Genomic DNA, 26,449 nt, shown 5'->3' with positions numbered 1-26,449 from the left:
TCCTCAAACGATGTATCTTATTGATCCTCATTGAATGGCTAAGATCTGTAGACAGTTAAAACACTTCTGAAGTACCTGTGAACACAAAATCACCGCCCTTTGGAAATAACGAGCTTGGAACAACCAGCGGAATGTTAAAACCGTAAAGCAATATTGGAGGCTATAAAACATGTTGGTCTTAAAGCGGATGATTTACTTCGTCCATTTCTTTTACATTATGAAATGTTATAAGGGTTCTCTCATTCCATATCCTTGGTGTTGGTGACTATGTTTCCAGGGCGGGCATTCCTTTTCCATCAATAGTCTGGCATGCCTTATGTTCATGACTTGCTTGCGAACCATGTCACAAATTTCATTAACAGTATAAGCAAACATTAGACAACCGATTGTGTCTAAAATGGAAAATGCTGAAATTATATGATTGGAAAAACTAGTTGGAAATTCCTTTAATTGAACAGTTGTATCTGCCTAACAGGGATTAGGTACAATGAAACCATATGAAACTTTCTATTCACACCTTTTCACCTGAGTATAAATATAAGATGTAAAAAGCAAAGAGAGAGACACAATTTCTCTTTTGGATGAGCATTCACATGTCATTGTTATCGGTAATCTGGGATATAAGAAGAGAGTTATAAGAAAAGATGGGTGATCATTTCCGATATGAGCATTAGAAATTAGAATACTGTGCCTCTGTGCAAAGAAAGCATAGAAGTCATTTTCAAGTAAGTCTGGTCCTTTGTGATTCTGAAAAGATAATTGGTGAAGTTACTCTGATTTAGTTTTATTTCATAGCATTTATTGTTTAACAATTAAGGATTTTGAGAGGGACATTGAGTTTTTCCTCATCCTTATCTAATTGGTTTTCTATTTAAAGAAATTAAAATTCCTCTTACATAAACAGTGAATTGCATACTTGATATAAATTTCTGCATTCTGCAAATCAGATCAGTTTATATTATTGAAATAAATCTTTTGCCTCATAAAGTTGTACCGAATAATCTACATTGTGAGTGACTCTGTTGCTCAATTAAATAAGGCACTATTCTCTAATTTTATTGGGAAATTGATATCGGTTTTGCATACACAATCTAATTTCAGAACAATGATATTGCAAAGCAATTATATCTAAGCCATCTTTATTACAAAGTTATCATTAGGATTATTTGAAGCAAACAAAACTTTGAACATTTTCATACATTTATTATAGGGGCGCAGATTAGAAGGCTCCTTAATTTCTCGCCATTCGGAAGACTTTTGTTGCACTTGTGATCTGATTATCTGGTACAAAATCCCTAGGACTCAAGAGATCGGTTCAGGAGTAGGCACACCCGCCTTGGCCTTGCAAAGCCAGAAGTATGGAGGACTTGGACCAGATTGATCAGTCCTGTAAAGTTGGCCTTAACCAGTTGAAATCCTAGCATTGAGGTTGCAAGACTCGTAGAATTTCAATCTGTGGTTTCAGGAACTAATAGTGACCAAGGTTTGATGCAAAATCTGTTAACCACTAGGGTTGTCATTGCACTAAAAGATCGATATGCCAATCCCAATAAAACCACTGGACTTAGAAGACATATGAGATTGTTAAACCATGTCGTGAATCCAGTGAGGGATGCTGGCCCACTACCAACAACCCCCCTCTTAGTGTTACTCGTTGCAGCCTGCAAGGGTTCAATCATGTGACCAAGATTTGATACTAGTTAATCGCTAGGGTTTCTGTTGCACCAAAAGATCGACCTGTCAAGGCCCGTTACAACCACTAGACTTATACAAGACACAAGAGGCTGTTAAACCATGTTCCAAATCCAGCGAGGGACTCTGGCCCAGTAACAACATAGTCAACTAAAAAGATCTTGTCAAATTTATTGCATTTAGGGATGCCAAAGTTTCATAACTTGTTCAGAAAATTTGTCATAAATAGAGTGGATATACAAATTGAGGTGAAATGAATGTTTAAGGCAAATTTTGCAATATAACGTCTCTGCGAGCGCCCAATGAAAGGCAAATTGATTTTTTGAAATCAAAGGCTGCAATTAGTATGAAATGACATGTTCCATATAACAAGTAGTGGTTCTACAGGGCAGCGTTTCTCCCAAGTCTCAGAAATGTCCCCCTACAGGGGGCAATGCGGTTTTCCTGTTTTGTGGGGTTGGGGGACACTCGTCCCTGCAGAGTCTTGTAAAAATATCATCCATCAAAATAAAATATTATATTTAAAAATTTGCATTCTTTCTGGCTTTGTGACTGTTATCTCAACAAATAATGAGAATTAAGAAGACGAAATAATAGAAATATGCTTATCTGTTTGCCCCTTCAAATTCTCCACCTATTCCAAGTGAAATAATTAATGCAATTTTTTTGGAAGGATCCCAAAATTCAAGATGTTCGTACAGAATTATAAGGACCCTAAAGAAAAACTGTAGATAGAAACTCAAGCCCGTAGATTTTTTTTAAAAGAACTGAAATTGCAAAGTTAGGATGGATTGTATCATGACTAATTCATTACATGCTTATGATTTGCAGTGCAGTGATAAATTAGGTCTGAGCCTTGAACTAGGGTCATTTGCTGCAGGAGTAATGATATCAACCACTGAGTTCGCACATCATACTCTTGAGCAGGTAAGAAATGCGAGCAATCAATTGATCATTAACAATCTATAGTAATTTGGAATTTATTTGCTTTTTATCTGGGTTCTATGTATACGAGATGGATTTTTCATTTTTTCATTTTTAAATGTCTGCCTAATTTTTCTTGATTATATGTTATGCTTTTTATTCAGAATTCAGCAATCAAGATGGAAGCCATAGAACAATTATTCTTTGCTTTAGATTAGCATGTAGCATTCTTGTAAAGTGTAAGCTCTTGTTTTAAGCTTCTCATGTAAGGGAATCTTTTAGATGCACTTAAAAGCATTCAAAGAGGAATTGCTCAACTCCTCATCTCAGCAGAGGCATGTTAGAAAGAAAGATTTAAATTTTAATGTCCACAAGGCTAGAGATAGTCTATGGGACAGACCACCTCACACCGATTTTTGTAGTTCATCCCTTTGCTTGGGCAATATGATAATAAGTCCCCTCGACTGCTCAACTGCCTCCTTGTTGAATAAATCAACCCAAGAATTAGCTGTCAAGATATTAACACAGCTGTCCGTGCTGTACTTGGAGGTTTCACACTCTAAAATGAAATGTTTTCTTTTATCTATTTTATTTAACCTTTGTTGGTTAAATATCATTGACATGAAAAACAGTTTAAGATGTTGAATACATGATTCCTGCATTCCTCATTCTTTGAGGTAATTTGTAAAACAGTAAAAGATTACTTCCTAGCAAATATGCTTGTAGTGGTGTTGAGAACAATTTGGTTATTATATAACATCTAGGCCATTAATAAGATAAATATAGCTGCTACATAGAATTATTGTAGATATGGTTGAACGAGAAAGGCAAATACCGCTTTTAAGGATTTGAACATGTAATAACCCTGGTCGGTTATAGCTCAGATACATACAATTTTCCTACAAAGAGCAGTTGTTTGACATTTTGTCAAACATTTGGCAAGCAATCCTAACTCCACTGAAATGCTGAATGATAGTTTTGTTTGGGATGTCAGCTTATTTATATAACCAGATGCTATGCTCTCTCTCCAACTTATTTAAATTTTAATTTCACAAACAAAACCCAGCTAAAACAATTGTGTAAATTTGTTTCTCTCTTCTCTGTATCATGAACACTGATTTCTTTTGATATAGCTAAGAGTGAGCAGCCGGGCCACAATAGGAAATCCAAAATACTAAAATGAATAAAGCAATGCACTTACTAAACTTTAACTTGCAATGTATTATGCAAAGCTCCTGAATTCGCATATACGCTCTTACAGAGGCAAAATGGGACTTTTTTATTCAGTTGGCTACAGGCTGGAAAAAAACAACAATAGTTACAATGAATGGACCTGGTACTCCAACATTTCCCAACAACTCCTTCCAGGGTCCACGTGAAGCTGTTGTGAGCAGATTGTGGCCTCCGGCAGATCAATCATAGGCTCCCAATTCTGATCGCATGCCTGTAACGTCCATTCACAAGTCCTGATACCACAATAACAAAACCTCCAATACTCTAACACAGGTCTGCCGAAATCCTAGTGTTGCAGGCTGACTGGTATGGACTGTAGACACAACCCAGATTACTTCAGAATGCAGGAGAAAATTGGCATGGATTCACAGGGGTAGGTGCACCCAAATTATAGAAGAAATTGCCCAGCTGCAAGTGCAAACGAGACACCATCTGTCCAAGGGTTTGCCAAATTGCAGAGAATTCGTCCCAGAATTCTTTGACACCAACAAATCATAAGAGTCTCCAGATTTAAATGTAATTCAATGACAAATTCAACACTGTCTTCCCAGCCACAGAATGAACAGCAGGGAAATCAATGACTTCACAATATCACCTCAAAATCTTCAGCTACAACAATACCTCCTAGCCATAGATAAATACAGAAGGAGATTCAACCAAATTCAGAATCAAATCACTATAGCTCAGCAGTGATTCAAAATCCGTCTTAGCTTGAAACCCTTATACTTCAGCAAAGGCGAGAAAATTTAGAAGTTCAGAAAAGCCACAAAGGCAACAAAAGCAAATATATATATAAGCGTGCTTTTTCCTATGAAATGAGCTCATATTTATAATGCTTTGTTGATAAAAGTCTCCAAAAGAACTCAACTCCAAAGACTTGGAAAGTTTCCAAATGAACTCGGCTCTTGAATGTTTGAAACTTTCCAACACAACATCACTTTAAATATTTAATACTTGGCTTAGACATATAATGAATGACCCCTTCCAATGATGACTCAACCCTCAACTTAAGTGAAATAATAAAGTTAAACTATAACTTTATAATAAGCCATTAAATGATTTAATAGTAAATTGGCCACTAAAAGTATAATAAATCCCAAAATACTCATCATTTAAATATGCCATCTGAATTAGGAGTCACACCTATTATTTCTCCATGTGATCAAGTGCATTTTCCAAAAATAGAAAGGATCCATCTCAATCAACACCCAACTTACCACAAATAGTAAGTACACCAAACCAAGCCCAAACGAAGTCCAGTCTGAGCCAAATAAAGACCAATCTGTAGCTTATTGAATTGTGGAGAAGACAAGACCCTGCCAAGCCAAGCGAAGCCACCACCTCAAAAGACCCTCTATCCACAATAATTAGCCTACGAGGATCGCAATAATAGGTTAATCTCTCAAACTTCAATGCTAGCAAAATTAGGGACATTATAGAACAAAATAGATGTTGAGTTGGCATGCGAGAATCACCCTTCTCTAGTCGTTGGAGCCTACATTTACATCAGAGTTTGAAAACTTAGACTTGGAAAACAAAACCTAGCATATGTAATTTTGACCTGGATTTAGAAAGTTGGGAGAAAAATAAGCAAACATTGTTTGGACTATTAACTTAGCAAAAATCACCAAGATCTTGGGGTGTTGGATTATTCATCATTATTTCTTCTAGCTAGCTTTTTCTAGGATTGTTATTGTATGATAGTATATTTAGGTTTATATGTGTTATTTGTTTGTGCTTTTTATGGAATCTGTGAGTTTTGCATTCATGATTATGTAACATGTATAGTATGTCTTCACTTTGACAGAAACTAAACATTGTGTTACGTTTGTTATGCTTTCAAAGCAGGAAAATAAGGGTTTTTTTTTTGGAATTCACCAAAGAGGTAGATAGCAGACCACAAGGACAGCATAACTTTTCTAGAAAGAGAAGCCATGTAAATGATGTAGGAAATATGTGGTCTAGAGACTGCAACAATTATGTGGTATTGTTTGTTTGATGTGGTTGTGTAGTTGTGGCACTCTACAATTTTAAGGTGAATGAAATAGGGAAGCCATCCAAGTTTGAAGAGGAGATATCAAATTTTGAAGAGAAGATGTTAGATCACTGAACTCCCTAGCTGAAAACTGTATGAAGATTTGTAAGCCACTGATCAAAGTATCAAATTTGGGATGATGAATTTTTGGGACGTTAAGTGTTCAAGCCTGAGCCATGGCATTCTCCAATAATAATCTTTGCAGTAGAGGGAAGAGGAGATTAGGGGCCACTGTGTCACTGATGACAAGACAAGAGGATGCCAAAACACAATCTAGCCATGATCAACTAACTTCTGCAAATAAGGCACATAGATGCCACGTTTAGCAGTTTTTCTCTTAATTACCAATGCTTGTAGATAAGGCTCAGAGGCGGAAGTTGGTGTGGGCGCATGTTGATTTTGCCCCTGGTGCCTTGTGGATGCCACCCAAAAGTGCATTCTAGGCCTTGGATGCCTACGAATGCGTCAGTTGTGCTTCCTTAGGCATCTGGGGGCCCAAGATGCACTTTCAAATGATATCCATAGGGCACCGAGGCCCATCCGCGGGACTTGTTGAGCTGTCATTTTGTGCGATGCTTAAGGACAGGAATTCTTTCGAACTCCTTTCTTGAAAAGCCAATCTAGGATTGACTCCAAGGTTCCGGGTGATCTTGCGACCTACTAAAATTCGCTCAATTGAAGATAAATGTGTTTGTTCACGAGTAGGCCTTTGCTAGTTCAAACCAATTTCAGATGAGATGTTTGATCTGTTGTTTTGAAAAGTAACCACAAAAGAGATATTTTTGGTATTTTATGTTTTATGATGAATGCAATTAATGATGCAACTATATGAATTGCTATTCTAAACAAGTGTTAGGAAAGCAAATAACAAAGATAGGGTAACGAGAGATTAAAACAAATAACTTGAAAAGGAAATTCCTAACGGACATAAACTATGATAACAACACGTCTGCGAGTTAAATCGTCGAAAAGATCGAGTAAGAAACCAATGAAAATAGGAGCAGCACTTTGTCAATTCCACTGATGCAATCATTGATGGGAACTCAATAATAAGCGAAAGATGGTTCACTTCTCATCGAGTCGCAAGTCCGCAGAATGTGCGCTCGTGCGAGACAAGAAGCCATGTAGGAACAATAGGTGATGTTTTCTTCAACTTGACATGTGAACGGAATTTGTTAACATGAGACAAACACTAGAACTAAAAGGTTGCACAATCATAACAACACAATAAAACCATTGGCTCCATTATTATTCATGAACATGCATTCACAAATATAAAACACTCCGGCAAGAATAACCACACTCAGAATGAGAGCACCAATAACATATATTATTGCATCAAAATAAGGGCCTGGATTACATATTGCATCCATGTATTTATAAGACCTTTGTGCTAGGAGAGAGAGTTCTTAAAATGTGACTCATGCTAAAAACTAATAAAACAAATCTAATTATATACAAATTGATTCTCTAAATGGTGCTAAGTAGGTCTCCACCCTTGTTTATATCAATTAATGGGTGCATGAACCTTTACATGACTTAAAATAGTAAAGAAGGAAGCTACAAGAGGATTTGAGAGTCACTAGAAGCTCTAAAAATGGAAGCTTGACCTTCTCTAGGTGTTTTTGGGAGTTGAACTGTCATCAAAATGCATTTCTAGCGCATGGAATGCTCTAAATTAGGAGTTGACAGTTAACTATCAGCACACTGTTACTTCTTCAACATTGTTGGCTCACCTCTGTGAATAGCGCACCTGTGCACCTTGCACACCTTGCGCAACTTGATGACAGGTTCCAAAAAATCCAAAATTTTCCTAAGTGTCAAAATTGACTTTCCAGCATCTCGGCTTTCTTTCCCCTTTATCCCAAAACGATGTTTGGATGTTTGCCCTTGAAATTTTGTATGATCTCCATTACTTGGGTAGCTTCTGGCAAATCCAAAGCTCCATATTGTCCTTTAACTATTTACCAATAATTGCTAACCTCCATACGAGTTTCCGCAAAATCCTCAAGTTTAGTGTCCACTTCCAACAATACCTCCTCAGCCTTAAATGCTTGCCTGATATCTTCATTTGACCAAACATCCTCGAAAGTTCTTCAGAATTGTTGGACTACTGATTGCACTGAATTGAGCTTGGTTTTCCACTCATCTTAAAAAACGTCAAGGCTGGCAGTGTTGTAATACCTCTCTGCTTCCAAAATCTGCTCTTGAGTCTGGTCTCTTAATCTCTGAATATCCTCATGTAGTCCCTCCATGACTTTATTACCCAAAGCTATCTTCTCTATCCAATCATCGAGCTTATTAAGCTCTCCCATTGTATATACATCCATAAGCGTACGATACCTTTGACCTTTTATTGATGTCAAAATTTGTAGGTCTTTTGCCCAGGTATGTACCTCATCTATCAACCCAAAATCTCGATTCACTATGGACACCAGTTTATTTGCACTCAACTGAACATAGTGTAACAGGTTCAAATTGCCTTGTATTATTTGCATAGTTCCAAGAATCACGGCGATTCATGCGATTCACGCGATTCGGTGATTCGATTCAAGCCAAACAATTTTTTTGTGAATCAGTGAATTGAATCAGCGATAAAGGGTTTATGAAATAAGTTGCTCACTAAATTTCAAGGGCTTTTAAAATTTTTCGATTTGTGGGTGATTCGATTCCGATTCATAGCCGATTCACGATTCGATTCAGCCTTTCCAATTCCGAACCAATTTCGATTCTTGTTACTTTGATTATTTGTACACCCTTCTATTCAAAATTGTTATGCCATTGTTGGCATGCTTCCAAAAATGAATCCACCTGTACAATCCACTTCTCTTTTCTCTCCAGTGCTGCGGCAAGTGCCATAGCAAGAGTGATCTTTGGATTATCTAGGTCTATTGGGCCCACTAGTTCATGCAAATAGCCTCTCAAAAGCTCATTTTGTTTCCGTAGTAGTATCAACTCGGACTCATCTTGGTCCATGTGTCTGAACACCTCTTTTATGCCTGTAGTGATCAATACTTCGGCGGTATCTACCATGGGCCTTCCTAATAGGACTTCCTTGATTTGATAATCGTTAAGAGTCAAATTCGTGTCAGCATGTGGAAGAGCGATCGCTATGTGTGCAAGCAAGTCCTGATCTTGGTTGTTCATAATGAAGGCCAGTGGTTGTGCATCATCCGTAGGTAGCTCGGGCTTCGTGATGGCTTTTACTAGCTCATCCATTCCCTCCTCTGTAGTACATTCAATTGCCTCTTTTGTCGAACCATGACCTCCCTCTTTAGCCAAGAAGGTGCAGTGCCCATTGGAGACATATATTTGACTGATTAGGGGGTTTGAATTGCAGGTCCCTTTCCCTTATCAGTCCTCTCTGGAGTCTTTTCTCGTTGAGAGAGATCACCAGTTTGAGTCTCTGTACCTGCTTGGGCTAAGGTGCCAGCCTCAGTATCGTGAGGAGTTTGTTGAGGTTCCTCATGTATTTGTCCCTCCTCCGATACTTGATCGGCTTGCAGTTGTTGGGGCTCTTCTTCCTGTTGCTGCTTGTTCTTCTAAGTTTGTAATGGGAGGGGTTGCTGAGCTTTTGTCAAGGAATGACAAATCTTGAGATGGTAGTGGTGATAGGCCCAAAGATCCTTGAGGCAGAGGTGGGAATTGGTTCCAGTCCTCTCCTAGGGATTGACTCATAGGAGTATCCCATATCTTTTCCCCCACTATCTCAGTGCCCAACAGCATTAAATCAAAATCAAAGAGGTCAAAGACATCTGTCTCTTGACCCTCCATGTTTGCGATCCACTGCTGCTGCTCATCCTCTGAAGTAGTAACCTGAATAGGCTCTTTTGGATTAGATGGTGGCATTATGGTGGAGCTTCTTCTTTCTTCTTCCGTGGCCCTAGCTGAGCGAGTCCTCTGACTCAAGGAGACATATTCAATTTGTTCCCCTTCTACTTTAGCTTCAAGAATGGTTTTGGGCACCTATGGGGGAGGAGTATTCTTTTTCTTCAATCTTCTCCTATGTGTCCCTCCCATGGTGGGCTCAACCCTGGCCTTCTTAGGAGTTGAGGCTTGACTTGTCGGGTGCATCCTCTATTCTTCCTCTTCTTGTTCTGGTTCCTGTTCTTGTCCTGGTGGAGGCACTTGCTCAGTCTCTTGGACTTGAGCTGCCCACTCATCTTGAGGCTTTGCTTGTTCACGATTTTGTTGTGGTTGTTGAGGCGGATGGGCTTGAGCTGTTTGTTTGCTACCCTTTGCTCCTCTTTTTCTTTTCACTCCTCTCTTTGCTTCAAAATACTCAATTTCTCGCTCATGTCGATGAGCCGTCTCCGGACTCACTGGTTATTGAGCTGGGAAAGTTGGTACTGTAACTTTTACATCTTTGCCTTTGGTAGGTCGTGTTGTGGCTTGTAGAAGAACAACCTGTGAAATTGGATCAAGTTTGAAAGGCTTCTTGATCCATTCCCTCCCCAGTTGGACTATTTAGTGAGCTTTTTTGTTGATGTCTACGTTCTCATCCCTACCAATCTCCGCATTCATGATTGACCTATCATAGATTTTGTCCTGATTATACAATGGATCCAAGACATCTTCATTGTCTTTCTCGACAACCTTGAGCGAGATCTTCATTTTCAAGGCCTTTTCTGTCAGATATAAAGTCATTCTACAATAATCCCTTATTTAGATATCATAGTCATCTATTGCATTCATCCAATGATCCTCAAGTGCATCTTCATGTGCAAACTACTTCCCTGCCAGATGTTACACCATCCCAATATTATCGAAGTATGGGTGAGGGGAGTTGTACTCTTCTAAGGGATATTGATCTCATTCTAAATCAAAGGTCATGATTACTTGCTTCTACTTGACCTTGAAAGCACCTATGGTGATTGGCCATACCCATGTCTTCTTGTGTTGTTTCCTCACTTTGTCATATGCAAATCTGAGTTTTCTGGCAATCTCCAACAAAATGAACCTATCCGATGGATATCTCAGGAGCTTCTTTGGGTTAACCATGGTACCAACTACCCTTTAGGTAGGTGAATGTATTAAACTGGATGTAGTAGGTGTCAATTTCTGTGATTCTGGTTGTTGCCTCTACTGATATCCTTTTGGCATAATCACCCTCTGTGAATTGGATGGTTGCGAATATAAAGTTGTCATTCACTATCCTATGCTCTTTGCTTTGATCCAAGAGTTTCTTCTTCACCAGCTGAGGATATACCACGTAGGGCCATGCATTAGCATCTTGTATGCTACCTCTTTTGTAAAGTCCTGGGTACTCGGTTGTTCTAGCCGCCAATAAGTACACCAAATATGATGTCATTTAGAATTTGGGGTCGGCCTTAATAGCTACTAGCTGCTCATCTAGGTTATCACTCAGCATTGTGGCCCAGTCAATTGGTATCTTGGCCATTCGGATGGTTTCTATGAAATGGACCATCTAGATATTGAGATGTCCAGCTATTGGTAGGCCCATGACTCTGTTTAAAAGCACGATAGCATATCCCACATCCTTCATGAATCCCAGGTTCATTTCTACTTTGCTGACTTTGTGGCCCACTGGTGTTCTATCAATTGAAAATGATGATTGGATTATCTCTTTGGCTTCCTTCTCATATTCCCGATACCATTTTTCTCCTCCTTCATAAGATATGTATAAGTATTGATCGGCTTTGGGCAAGTGGAACACTTTCTGAATGTTTCAAGGTCGAAGGTCCAAGACTATCTCGCCTATGACACTCTTGACAACCTTTTCTCCAGTGACAGTTTTTGGCAAGAGCCATGATGAGTTCTGAAGATTGTACAGAAGTAGGATGTGATGCTGTGTTGGCTAACCTTAATTGGATGAGTGTTGACACCATTGCGGATCTTTCTCTTGGCTTATTGCAAATGGTAAGGAAGGTGTTCCAGGCAATATGTCCCAGCTCGGTGTCTTTGATTTCAGAATGTCCATCCTGAAAGTGAGATTTCTGGTGTAGCTTGGTTTTTGAAGACAACTGGTTTAGGAGCTATCTTTTCAGCCATTGAAGATGATGATGATGCCATTCTATCTGCACAAGAAAGTAGACGTTAGTCTGGAAAGCTAAAATTGAACACAAACACAAAACCCTAATTGACAAAGACCTAGCAAAAATACACTAAAAACAGTGAGAAACCAATTCAAACCCCGTTGTAAGCCTTGATATGCAAAATAGTGCACCTAGCACACCTTGATAGGTGCGCTAAGTGCGCTAAATGGCCATTTTAAGACCACTTTAGCACAGTTGCACACTTGTGCTTGTGGTAGTGCTTTAAAGGGAAGGGACTTTCATGTTTGTCTTTTGTGCACAAAGGATGTGGACATGCACACCTTGATGGACCCTTATATGCCTTAAGTGCATTGTAAAGGTGCACATGTGCACACGTTGGGGAGATGCACACATGCACACCTTTTCCTTAGGTTAGTTTTGTTTGGGTTAGTTTCTTTTTAGATCTTAATGGTTGAACAAAGATGAACATATGTGCACCTTGAGGAAGTGCGCATGTGCAAACATTTGCTGTCTAACATTTTTTTGTGTTTGGTGTTTTGCAAGGACGGGTGCACCTTTAAGGCTGTTGAGGTGTGGTTGCATAGGGAGCACAGAGACAAGTGAGGCAAAGGGGGAGGGGTCCCAGGTTTATATAGACCTAGACTTGGGGTGCGCACCCTTCGAAGGTGCACAACTACGCATGTGCACATGTGTGCATCTCCGAAGGGAGATGAATGTGCATTTGCACACTGAGCGCACTTGCGCACCCTAATGGGTGCACATGTACGCTAGCGCTCATTTTTTTACTAAAACCTTCAAAAATCTCCAGTTTCTCCCCAGCTCTGACTCTCTGGTCTTGCACAGTCAGAGACTGAGGCTTGACCCAAACTCGTGAAGAGTTCCAACATGACCCAGGCCTCGAACTAGGGGTCTAGGAGACAAATTTACTAGGGGGTACCCATTTCTAGGAGAAATGGGGTGTGCATTATGAAACCGCGACAGGACCAACGTTTGTAAAGATGTTTTTTTGCAAAAAACAAAAACACTTAAAGTGCATCATAACATGTGTTGATAACTTTTTTTTATTCTTTTTTTTCTCTCCTAAACCGTAAAAGAGGCTATTTAATCATTTTGTTTAGAGCCAGTCTCTCCTCATTTGGTCTCCATTTTGGCATTGTGAAGGTAAGGTGACTATCTTTCGATGATGAAGGTAAGGTGTCCTATTTTTCATTAGGTATAATTACAATTATATAAAATAATATATTAATTATTATCTTATAATATATTATAATCATCATATAATATTATTATTAATATAATGATTACATTTTCAATCTCATATAATATATAGAATATAATTATTGTTAATCTAAAAACTGTATTGTCATAACCTTTGTATTATCTATGTTGGTCTAAAAGAATTTGACCATAGCTGCAATAACATCAACACTCCCTCGTAGCTAGGGAGAAATCCTTCTTGATGACTTCTAGTTCATTTTCCTAATGCTATTTATATGAATAAGTCATAATAAAATTAACTAACTAATGTCTTCAATTAATATATTGTATTAGTAATTAATATATTGTATTACTTGAGACATTATTGTGAATCAAATATGCAAGCATCTTGAAGCTAATGTCAACACTCCCTCTTAGCTAGGGAGGCTTCCATATTAGGTTAAGTCATAATGAACTTATCATTAAGGTTTACCATAAATATCACAATGAATTTGTGATATTTCTTTATGACATATCCTTGGATATCAATTCATGTAATATCCACCATAAAAGGTTTTAAGGCATTTGTCATTATGTCTCTGGATAGTACCATATGCATAATCCTCCATAATGGATCTATGATATCTATTATTATGATATATCGTAGCATAGCCACCTTCGTGGCATGCCCATGGATATCACTGCATGTTTTATCCACCATGAAGGATTGTACGTCATCTACTATTATGGTATTTCCTTGGGTTGCATTGTATGCGTTGTCTCCCCATAACGGATTTACAATATTAACTATCATTTTGAGATTGTCACCTCGCAACGAAGTCAATAGAGTACAAGTGTCTTGTCATTGTGAGATCGTCACCTCACAAGGAGATTCATATTACAAGTGCAAAGGAAATCACCACGGATTCTGTCATAATGGATTTATAATATCTACTATTATGATATATCCTGGGTAGTACCGTATGTGCTTTCCCACCTTCATGGCATGCTCATGAATATCATCGTAAGTGTTATCTACTATGGAGAATTTTACGACATCTACCATTATGGTATTTCCTTGGGTAGCACTATATGCGCTTCCCCCAATAATGGATTTTACAATATGAATTATCATTGTGAGATAGTCACCTCACAATAAAGTCAATAGAGTACAAGTGTCTTATCATCGTGAGATCGTCACCTCACAAGGATATTCATATCATAGGTACAAAGGAAATCACGACAGATTCTCTCACATGGTATTGTCAGTGTTTCACACACGTGACATCCACCATGAACCATAGGGCTTTCACCTCAAACTTTTTTCCCTCGGAAAATAATCCATTACAAGGAACTTCACCTCAAACTTATCCCTCACATTGAAGAACTTATTAAGCATATTTCAATCTTTTAACCTCTTCATCCAAGATTACTTCTAATGGATTTTCAGACTCCCTCTAAATCTGAGATCAACCTTTTGACCTAATTGTCTAAGGTTGCCACTAATAAATTGTTAAACTCCATTTGATTTCTAATTTTTCCTCTTTAAAGAATTGACCTAGCTATGTGCCACCAACTCAACAAGTTGTGTCTTCGTTCTTCAACCCACATCACTTTCACACAGGATACATCAATCTCTTTTGTGGATTGCTCCTCGAACCAACAAGTGTCTATTTATCCACAACCTAGATGTTGGTATAATGGCCTTCCAGTCATGAGAATCCATCTCACGAATTATAGTCCTTTGACTAATATAGTTTCCTTGTCACTAGAGGAACCATCTTGACATGGTCCGCTCCCTCTAAACCAATATGATCAAAGATCCTCAACAATTAATTGAAGCAAATCCTCTAGTTTCTCCCTTGGTAGAGAAGGATACCATGTTTATAGTCCCAACTCCCAATCATCCAAGGTGTCTTGCTCCAAGAGTCTCTTATCATCTTATGTGATTCGCATGCAACTAAAGGTGCTATATCCAAGATCCTTTGGAGCTACTATCATAAGACCAAGTCTTGCAAAAATGCCTCAGCAGTATACCTAATGCATCATTCTTCTTTTCTTGCAAGATCATTCATAGGGACCAAAGAAACAAATGCAACAAATATATCTTAAAGCTATATAGAAATACATACAAGAGATTAACTATAATAAGGAAATACAAATAATACTCTAAAGACAATGAAAATACTTATTACTTAGGAGCATTTTCTCATCATCTTGTACTTTCCAGAACCAGCGTCTATATGATGCACACTGAGGAAATACAATATATTCCTCTACAAACATGATGCTTCCTACAAACTTAGAGGCATTCCCATGTACCTTCACACTACATGGAAATTGTCTTTTTGTTGTAGATGATCATAGAAAACCTTTTATAAATGGTTGTTCAAGACAATACTTGTTATGTATGTATCTAATTGTATATTATTTTATTAAATATAATTATATTATAATAATTATATCACAATACTATTATAATAGTCCATAATAATATTATTAATATAATAATAGATTTGTTGTTACAAATATAGTTATTATAGTATAATTAATGTCCCTTAATTGTAAAGTATTGCATTGCAAATTTGACCTCTATGAATATGTAGGCCTATTGTCCTGCATTTCTGTCATCACAAAATGTAGTTAACAATACGAAACTTTTTCAAACTAGTTTTTCATTTCTCTAAGTTGAATTTGTTAATTAGATTGGTTAATGTTGATTGATCAATCAAATCCAAATTTACGTAACAAATTATTTACAAAATGCTATCATCAAGTCTTTTTCGTCTTTCTGTATGTTGAGCCTATGCTTGATTTTTGAGGCCATCAACTTCATTTTTGAGTGTGTGTTTGTTGGTTTTTGGTCCTAGTTTTGCTCGAGTCATTGGTTTCGGTTTTCCCTTCGATTTGATCTATTTTAGAGCTTAATCGGAGTTGACAAAAGATATGACCAATTTAGTGCCCAAAAATTGGACCTTTTTGATGCAACTGCACAAATTAAAAATATAATGTTATATTTTTAAGTTGCCATTCACTTTTTGGAAAATATAACATAAATTCACTTTATGTTATGTTTTCAAGTTACTTTATCATTTTGATTTTTCACTTAAAGTAACTATAGTGCACTTTATGTTATATTTTTAAGTTGAGTTGCTTTTTGATTTTTCACTTAAGTGACTGTGTTAACTATACAGTTTGATTTAATTTTTTATTTTTTAAATCGCATGCTCTAGTAAGTATTACTTTTAAAATGATATCTGCACATTATACTTTAAATATGATAGTTTAAATGTTATTTGTGACCCATTTAAGTAATATTTCATCAAAAATTTAATTGACATGTGCTTAATTCATCACATAAGTTGTGTAAAACATGTCTACAAGCATATTTCATCAAAAAGATGCAATTGCACCTAGAATGTGGGATTTTGAAAGGAAATGGATGTAAGTGCATAAAAACATGCAATTACATATTGCAAAAACATGTAATCACACCAAAAAGGTGAGATGTGCATATTACAAAAATATGTAAAGACACCTAAAAGGTGCATTTTCTGTTGAATGCATATTTTTAAAACACGTCAATGACACCAAAAGGTGCATTTTGCCTTGGAGGTTGTTTTTGAAAGTTCTAAAATGTGTAATGGCACTAAAAAGGTGCATTTTGCCTATGAAACATGCATATGCTCATTAAAAACCCGTTTTTGGTCAAAATGCATATTCTTAAAACATGTCAAAGCACCCAAAAGGTGTGTTTGGGTAAAACAAAGCTCAAGACAAGTTTTTAAAACATGTATATGCATCTCTAAAGTGCATTTTGCCTATAACTCATGCATTTGCATTCCAAAAACCCGTTTTTACATTGCAAGGGAAAACATCCATGTCTATGGCCTCCAAGAACACGTTTTTGATGATTTTTCTTGGATTCTTCCATGAAACGTCCTCAAATCTTATCCTCTAGAGGTGTTTTTGCAAATCCAAGCATTACCTTGCCAGAACTGTTGCATCTCCCTGCAAAAAACGTTATTTTTCATGCCCTTTTGGACCCACGTTTCTGAAAAAATGTCAATTTTTGGAGGATTTCTTATCACGTCTTGGGGCAAAGAAGAGGCATTTTGGAGTTATCTTACATATCCTTGCTATTGGAAGGCACATTTTTGCATTCTATTTGCAAAAATGAATTGTTTGGGGCAGATTTGAATCATGTTTTTCTCCAAAAACGTCCTATTTCCTTGCATTCATTAAAAATGTTGGAATTGGGAGAGATTCTAGGGCACGTTTTGGGCTTTCTCATTCAAAAACGCCTCATTGTATGCTCATTACAAATTCATCATTAAAAAATTGAAGAAGTCCAAGTTTGTTTGAAGGTTTTCATCATTGGAGTTTCTTTCTCCTTCATTTTTAGCACACAATTATCAAATGGACATTTTCCTTATTGCTAATTAAATTCATGCTTATCTTGCTGATTTTATGCATGTTTTAGCTTGATGCTTCACACTTGTTGATATAGATGCCATGGAAAGTGTATTTTTCCTTTAAAAATGATGAAAAATCTTATTTCCATGTTTTTGGTATTTTCATAAATTTCAAATTTGAGTTTGCATATTGAAGTAGCTTGCTTGTTGACATGTTTGAGTCTTTTGCCAAAGGTATGTTTTTCTTTTATGTTTGTTTTTGTGTTTTGTTTGTTTGCATTTCAGTTTTCCTTCATTTTGAAGAAGTTGCAAGTTCTTTCCCAAGAACTTGAGCACATTTCACTTCACTCCACCTTCCACCTCTTCGTACAAGTGCATCATTTCATTCCTTGAAATGATCCAAGTGATGAGAAAGAGGTTCAAATAACATCCTTGCTAATACAATGGCAGTTAGTTGTCCAAAGTTTTTCCTTCTAGACTTTTAATTATTTTGTGGAAGTGATTATTTTGAGTGGAAAACCAATCATAAAACTCATTTCAAGTTGTCCTCAATTTGTATTCGCAAAATTGGACAACCCTACAATTTTTTTGAGGCTTAAGATCTTCAAGGTGAGTCTTTTCTTGATTTCTATTGTTTGTGTGCTTTGTTTTTGGTTTTCCTTTTGCCCTAGGATTGCAACATTTTCAATTCTGCTCGTTTGCAGCTATCTTAGGCCTCAATTGGAGTTGTTTGTCAAAAGTTATCAAGGAATTAAGCATTATGTAGGTTGGCTTTTTTGGCTTGATTGTATATCCTTATTCTTTGATTCATGGGCGGGCTTTTTGTTGACAATGGTATTGCATAAAAGATGTTATTTACATGTAAGATGGATTTAATATTCTATTGTCATATATATGCATCAAAATATGTGAGCTTTAAAAGAGTTTATAATGTGAACGTGGGTTTTTAAACTCTGATTACATATTTTCTCTTTCAATGTTTGCTTGTAAATACAGATGAGATTACCCATCATGTGGAAGGGTAGTGATTTTTGTGTCCATTGCATGTCTTAAATCATGTTTTAGCATGTTTTTGGTTTTAAAATCCACTATAAGTCAATAAGTTTAAAACACATGTAAATGGACCAAAACAACTTGTCATTAGTCTAAAGGTGGCGATTTTTCATCTCATTGCATATGCATGCTACATATATAGAAAAACATATTTATATATATGTGTTTTGTATTTAAAATCTCATTTATATCCAAAATGGAAACTTTTAAAGTTGTTGCACATTGTAAATACATGTGTTTGACAAGGATAAATCCTGTCTAAGTCAACAGTGACAATTTTAGGCCTAACCACATGTACTTTAATGAATGTATTCTCATTTTAAAAATGCGTTATTAGCTTTTAGACTTGGATTTATTCTCATTCTAAAAATGTGTTATTAGCTTTTAGACTTGGATTTTGCCTCATATATCTAAGAGTGGCGAGTTTTATATGAGACCCCCTTGGTGGTGATTTATAGAGAGTTTACATCAAAGAAACGTGAATCGGAATCGGCAAGGCCGAATCAAATCGTAAATCGGCAATGAATCGGCGATGAATCGGCAAATTTGAAAAAACCCTTTAAATTTAAAGATTTTAACAATTTAAAACTTATTTCATGCACCCTTTATTGAATATAACTTAAGCACACTATAACATCATCAAATAGAAGTTAAAACTTAACATACATAAACATGGAACATAAAATCCATCACATACATAACTATGTTATCTAAAATGTAAATTGTAGGCTAGCTGAAGTAAATAGAAATCAAATGATCATAATGATTTAAATCATAGAATGTATGTAAGATGATCCATAAGACATCAAATCATAAATTTATGTAAGAATCTAAGATGAAGATCCATGAAAGTTTGAAACATATGTCTATCAATGATTCAATATCAATATCTGTAAACAAAATATAAAAACAAGGCTCCAGCTCAAGCCTCAGGCTCATAGTCATCATCATCCTCAACATCATCCTCAAGCTCGGCTACAGCCTTAGCCTCAGCCTCTGAGTATCCAGTCTGCCTAGTAGCAAGGCATCTAATGTAGGTCCTAGAGGACTGTCGAGCCATATCTCCCGCATATAAGATGGGCTCACGAATGTCACTAGGGCCTGTGTCTGTGCGTGCACATGTACGTCTACCAATGCCTGAAGAACGTGCTCTAGCTGCCTCAGCCTCTATATCCACTTGGTCAATCCACGCATGGTCTTCCTCAGTGAAGACTGGATCTACAACCTCTGTGAGCCACTCTAATTCTGGATCAATCTCCTCCAGAATGATCGGAGAGGAGTCAGTGCCCAAAATCTGTCTGATCCTAAGACGGAGGTTGTAATGAACGAAGACAAGATCATTCAACCTCTGCACTGTCAACCTGTTTCTCCTCTTCGAGTGGATGTGCTCGAACATGGACCAACTGCGCTCACATCCAGAAGCGTTGCTTGGCTGACTCAGAATACGAATGGCAATTTTTTGAAGTTTTGGGGTTGTGGCCCCAAACATTTGCCACCATCTATCTGAAATAAGGGAAAATAAAAATAATTAGTCTCATTTACAAATTACAAATTACAAGTTAACTCTAAAATTACATAATCAACTTTAAGTTTAGAATCTAGATTCATGAATATTGAATATATTATTTAATTTTTACCTGGCTGTATTGTTTCCCGAGCATCTATGGCTACCCTGCTAGAGAAAAGTGGCCCTTCTTTATTATTGAACTTATCAAGCTCAATAATTGCAGCACTGCTATCCTCATCAGTACTCAACCTCTGGATCACTGTATATAAGCCGGTGAGAACCTCCTCATCCGCCTTGAAGTCAGGATGAAAACGAAATGCCGAATTCAAAAAGTAAGCTACTGCATGGATGGGTCTGTGGAGCTGATTCTGCCATCTCCTATCAATGATGTTCCAAATAGGGGCATACTTCTCCTGCACTCCTGCATACTGAGCTCTAATGGCCTCCTTGGCCTTATCCATGCCCTCATATATGTAGCCCATAGAGGGCTTCTCCCCATCAGCAGTTCGTAGGAGAGATACAAGAGGCTCAGTGGCCTACATATAAAGTAAAACAAAAATTTGAGTCAAAACTTAAACATAGAATAATTCAATAATATAACTTAAGGTAAAACTAAATCATTAAACAATTAGCATAGTAAACTGTAAAATATTAAATGTTAAATTGCAATAAAATTACCTTAAAGATTTCTCTATTAGGTTTCCAAAAACCATCATCATCAAATATGCAATCCACCACATCTATCCCTGCAGTGGTCGTAGCATAGGAAGATGAAATCCACTCCCGCCCAACAAACATGCTCCTCAAATCATCCCTTGATGTCAACAAGGACTGCAAGGTGATGAAATTCGAGGCAAACCTCGTGATCCCTGGACGAGCTAACTCTTTGTCTCCTGTGTACTTCCTCATTGTGCTAAGGACAAATGAATGATTATAAATAAACTTGCATATGTTTTTTGCCCTTTCCACACATGACTTGACCCACTCAAGTTTGCCAATTTCCTCCAACATGAGGTCAAGGCAGTGTGCTGCACAAGGGGACCAAAATATGGTGGGGTGCCTCTCCATCAAAAGTTTGCCTACAACAATTTTAAGATAATTAGAAATTCAAATTTCAAACATGTTAGAACTTAGGAAACTTAGAAATTCTAAGTTAGAATTAGAAAAAGTTCAAAATTCAAATAAATTTATTTCAAAACTTAAAAAGTTAAAAGTTTACCTGCAGCAACATAACTTGCTACATTATCTGTCACCACTTGCACCACATGTTGTTCCCCCACCTCTGCTATAACTTCCTCAATAACCTCACATAAGTATGTGGCGTTTTTTACATGAGCAGAAGCATCAATGGATTTGAGGAACATGGTATATCCTACAAGTAACAAAACAACGAATTATAATTACTATTAGCAATCAACAATCAAAATATGAAATAGTCAATCACGATTCAAAATTATGTATGTAGGAAAGTAGAATGATCAATCACCTCCACAGGATACAAGAAAATTGAGGAGTGTTCTTCCCCTCCTATCTGTCCAACCATCAGTCATGATGGTGCAACCCTTTTCGATCCACTCCTTTCGGTTGTCCTCAAGCTCATGCCTCATATCCTCAACCATTTCCTCCAGGAGGTATCCACTCAACTCAGCCTCAGTTGGGGCTTTAAACCCCGGACCACAAATGGTAACTGCATCTATCATGTTCTGCCAATAAGGAGTCCTGTCACAAATAGATAATGATATTGATTAGAAATTTAGATGTCAAAAACTAAAATCATAAAACAAGTAGATATAATTAAAGTTTTACTTTTACTTTTAACTTTAACTTTGAAGATAACAAAGAAAAAAGAATCAATTACCTGGCTGCAATAAATGGAATGTTGCAAAAGTACCAGAATTTGCAAATCTCTTTTCTGGCAGCATCATGAATCTCCTTGTTCAAACCCATGCCCTCAAGTGTGGGTTGGGAGCCAGGAGTAGTGCGGGGCACAAAGTAACTATCCATTCTGCTTTTCCGCACTCTAGGCCGCAATAGGTTGGTGTTGGACTCTGTCTCAGTATGAGACCGACTACCACTAACACTCACATGAGCACTAGCACTAGGATGAAAAGGAGGCCTAGAAGAACCCTCTCCAACACAACCTACAGATGCGGAAGCTGATGCAGATGCACTTGCAGATGTAGATGCAGTTGCGGATGTGGGAGCACGGGAGCCAATACCTCTTAACCCTTCAAGTTGCATTTTCTTAGTCAACTTGTCTTGTTCAATTTTTTCTAATGCCACTAAACAAGAGCGTTTTGCCTCAGCGGTTTGTTGAGTGCAAACTGTGACATCATGGCCAGGTATGCCAGCAATGTGGTATTTCAATCTATAGATACCTCCCGAATTTATTTTTTCTTTGCAAAATATACATTTTGTTTGATATTTGGTTCTCCCAAGAAACTCTTCATTATATTTCCAGCATTCATCTTTTTTACCCATCGTGGAAATTGGAAAATGAAAGCAAAGGGCTGCTGCAATAAAAAAATTCATGTAAAAAATCAAAGTTTGCAACTAATAAACAAAAACTACAAAACAACAAACCCTAGTTTGCAATTTAGTAAAAATAAAAAACATTCAAGATTTGCAAATGAACACTAAAAAAATTTAACAAAAAATGCACACTACACTAACATGCAAAAAAAAAACCAACACTTACCTTTTGCAAATGAGTTGAGGAGTGTTGATATTGACTCCTTAATGCTCCCAATGCAATTTATGACCTCCCCAAATGGACTTCTGATCTCTTTGGTGCTCTTCCTTCTTGCCGGTTGGAAACCTATGGATTCTCTTTTCTCTTCTTCTCTCTCACTCTTCCTCTCTTCTACTCATACTAAGCAAATAGAAGGCTCTTTAGGGTTATAACAAAGAGGAAAGTCAACTTAGAAAGCAAATAAAACATGTGTTTTTTTTTTAAATTGAACTTTCTATCCTTGCTGCCACGGCCGATTTCTGGAGATTCACGATGGCGATTTTGGCGATTTTTGCCATGAATCGCCGATTTTGGCGATTCAGGTGATTCACAAGAAAAATCGCCACCAGCGATTTCCGATTCCAAAAAAATCGGGAGCCATGAATCTTATTGCGATTTCGGCGATTTCAGCGATTTCATGGCGATTTTTGGAACTATGGTTTACATATAAGTATGGTTAATAGAAGTCTGCCATTACTCATACCTGCATTTTGATTATATACTCTTGGGTGGTGATTTTTGACACTCTTGGATGATCCAATATGTGTGTTTTTTACCTGCATTTTATATGTGAAAGGGTGGACAGTGGCTTTTAGTGTCTTTGCACATCTCAAAATACACTAAAATACTTGTGTTTGGGTCTATACAGCCCATCTAGGGCATCATATGCACAAAAATGGCTTTTGAAAGGAATACTGCGAGTGTTTGTTTCTGCAGTTCTAAGCTAGAAGCCCGCCTAGGGCATCAAACGTTTTTTTCCAGCTTGTTGTCTTCATCCAAAGTCACATTATTCATCTCTAAGCATCGTTTTTCTTTGGCATTGCATCTTCATTGCAACTTCATTCAATTTGCAAGTTTGAAACATTCTTGTTTCTGTAGTCATGCATTTTGTGTCTCAATTATCTACACTTGTCAAGGACTTGTTCTTGGCTCCAAAATGCATTGATTACACAAGAAGATTTGGTCAAGATTGGTGCCCATATAATCCATTTTTGGAAATCTTTCTTTAAATCCAAAAATCATTTTGATTTTGTTTTCAGAATTTCTCAAAAACATTGGAACAACATTTTTCTCTTATCAAGAGAAGATTTACATGTTTTTGGTTTAACGGTTGATTCTTTCAACTTCCGTCTCAAATTTCTCCAAGTTGCATGTGCAAGAACTTCATCCTTCTTGCATATGTCTTTGGGATTAGAAACCCTGTTCTTAGTAATGAACTAATCCAAAGAAGCAAGCTACTTGTCCAATATGCCAAAGACAAGTTTAGAACCCACTTTCAGGTGCATTACATACATTTTCCTTGCTTTTGCCAAGGCTGCAAATGAACATAAAAACCCCACCTATGAGCAAGATACCTTACCTCATGTATATATACCTATCCATGCTTCATTTTCTCATCTAAAGCTTGCTGTTTCTCATATACAATGCCTCCAGGGAAAACTTGTTTTTGGTTTTTCTCTTCATTTAAATAGATGATTTCACTTAAATTCAATTTCCCATTGCTGCCCAAAAGCTTTGCAGTATTATTCTCCACTTGTTTGCTTCCAGATCTGCAAAGTTTTAAGCTTGAAAGACTATGTTATGGCTTTTTAAAGAACATAAGGCAAGAACAATCACATAATTGAACCATACATCGAAAGGGATGAGAGGTGGAAGTTTGTGGGCATAATAGAGATGCAAAGAAACAAGTGCACTTTTCAAGAAACCACCATTATAATGCAGAACAATCAAAGACGTGCATTCTTATTTCAGTTGGTGATGGTTTCACCAGACCTGAACATTTCAAATGCAGATCATCATATAGGAGCATGAAGACTGAAGAAGGATGATATAGTAAAACTTGTGACTTGCCAGACACTTAATAATTTTTGCATGCTTGATAAATAGGTGCAGTTTTGTTGACAAATTACGTGTAATGTAAAAACAAAATGCATTTGCACATGATAGTATCATGTGGAAAGTTGTAACATGTAATTAGACTAAAAGTGCATTAGGCTTTGTAATCTTGATTAAGCCTAAAGTAGTTAAGGGTTTCCTCTTCTTTCTCAGCCTTTTTCTCAGCCTCTCACCTATAAATAACAGAGGGTGCTCATTGTAGTTTTCATCTTTTGGCAATATGAGAAAACTATGTCAGTTTGTATGCACACTCTATGACTTTGTGCTTGGATGTAAATCAAATTGCTTTCAACAAAATAGGCAGATTGTTTTGAGACTTTGTGTCAACTCAAACTATTAGGACGACATTTTCTTGAGTTGATTGTGAGTTTTGGTACCTTGTTTAGGAGGGATTTAAATTCAATCGTGTAAACTTTGAGCTGCCTACTACATTCCGAGTTATAATTTCAATCTAGGTGGTTGAAGCTTTTGTGCTTCAAAAGGAAGGATTTTTATAGTTAGCAGTGGCTGCAATTACTGAGAGATGAAGACTTTGGGATTCGGTTGTAAGTGTTTTTATTTTGGGAATATCTCGTAAGAGACTTTGTGTCTTTCTGGTTATTCTACTTGAATCCTAGTTTGGGATAATCACAAGAGACTTTGGGTTCCAACACTTATTCCACGAAATATAAAAGTAGAGTGCTATATTTGGAGTTCTTCTTAAGTCAACCCCTAAGCCACTAGTAAGTTTGAAAGTTGTATTTTTTTGTAAATGATTCCTCAAAAAAGAGGAATTGATTAAGAGAACAACCCTTTTTGTAGTTTCTAGTTAAGTTTTTATTGGAGCAACCTATAATAAGAAGGGTGAAGAGCACAAGATTATACTGAGAGGGAGTGACAGAGGGGGGGCGGGGGTTGTTAAACAATATAATAACAACTTTGCCAAATTTAAACTTTTATCCAAACAATAAGTTCAAATAGTGAAATATGATCGCAATAACAAAATGTTTACATGGAAACCCAATGTGGGAGAAAACCACAACAAATAAATGCTTTTTTATATGAACTTGTTCTTTTACAATGTTTTATAGAATCCAACCTACTAGAGGCTCCAATCCCTATGTTTATGAGCATTGACTCATTGGAAGCTCCCTCCCACACTTCGTAGGAACCGACCTACCTGGAAGCACCAACCCCCAGTTGTTGTGTTCATGAGCACCAACCTACTGCACAAAATTGTTCTTCTACCTTGATGATGTTGCTTACTCAATTGATGATGGATAATTGAATTACTCTTCTACTACCAGTGGTGTAGTTCTCCTTTATATGTATAACATAAATCTTCATAACTCTTATATTCTACTTGCATATACTTCTTCTAATTCTTAATACTATCTCATATATATATATATATATATATATATATATATATATATATATATATCAGAGAAATAAATTTGTATATATACTTTTATATATGTACTCCATTCTATTCTCTTCATTCATTATTCATTCTTTTTAACACATCTGTTTGCATTCATTCATACACTTCTTTTCTTATGTCTTCATGCTCTGCTCTATCAGATCATCTTTTTTCAAGCCTTTTATAATCTGCTCTCACTCCTTTCCTGCGCTTCTATTTTTAATATTCTTTATTTTTTTCATTTATCTCCTTTCTTTTCTTCAAAGTTTAACATTACTATTATACCTTGCCTTAATATGAAAAGGCATATTCCAATATTTCAAATGATATGTCTTCCTTAAATCCAT

At 36.8% G+C, this 26,449-nt stretch overlaps 2 protein-coding genes across 6 annotated transcripts in view; one reads left to right on the top strand and one right to left on the bottom strand.

Moving 5' to 3' along the window:
- The window catches only part of LOC149540045 (K(+) efflux antiporter 5-like), a 210,253-nt gene that overhangs the window by 164,391 nt on the left and 19,413 nt on the right, over window positions 1-26,449 (top strand). For all 5 annotated transcript variants that reach the window (XM_089801239.1, XM_089801238.1, XM_089801236.1 and 2 more), the window contains one exon: window positions 2,524-2,619. In XM_089801239.1, coding sequence (XP_089657365.1) covers window positions 2,524-2,619 — 96 coding nt within the window. The remainder of the gene's footprint in view (window positions 1-2,523; window positions 2,620-26,449) is intronic.
- LOC149540046 (uncharacterized) lies at window positions 9,962-22,734 on the bottom strand. The gene is made up of 8 exons (XM_089800280.1): window positions 21,932-22,734; window positions 21,560-21,792; window positions 21,293-21,445; window positions 20,752-21,152; window positions 20,204-20,441; window positions 19,726-20,069; window positions 10,393-10,492; window positions 9,962-10,206 (listed from the first exon to the last, which is right to left on the bottom strand). The coding sequence occupies exons 1-8, from the start codon at window positions 22,603-22,605 to the stop codon at window positions 9,962-9,964; spliced, it is 2,388 nt and encodes a 795-aa protein (XP_089656406.1). The 5' UTR covers window positions 22,606-22,734.

Source organism: Cupressus sempervirens, chromosome 9 (assembly GCF_028749045.1).
Source record: "Cupressus sempervirens isolate cs-2001-9-10 chromosome 9, ASM2874904v1, whole genome shotgun sequence".
NCBI classification, from domain to species: Eukaryota; Viridiplantae; Streptophyta; class Pinopsida; order Cupressales; family Cupressaceae; genus Cupressus; species Cupressus sempervirens.
The sequence above is the reverse complement of the archived record's forward strand: the minus strand, read 5'-3'. Positions and strand labels throughout refer to the sequence as shown.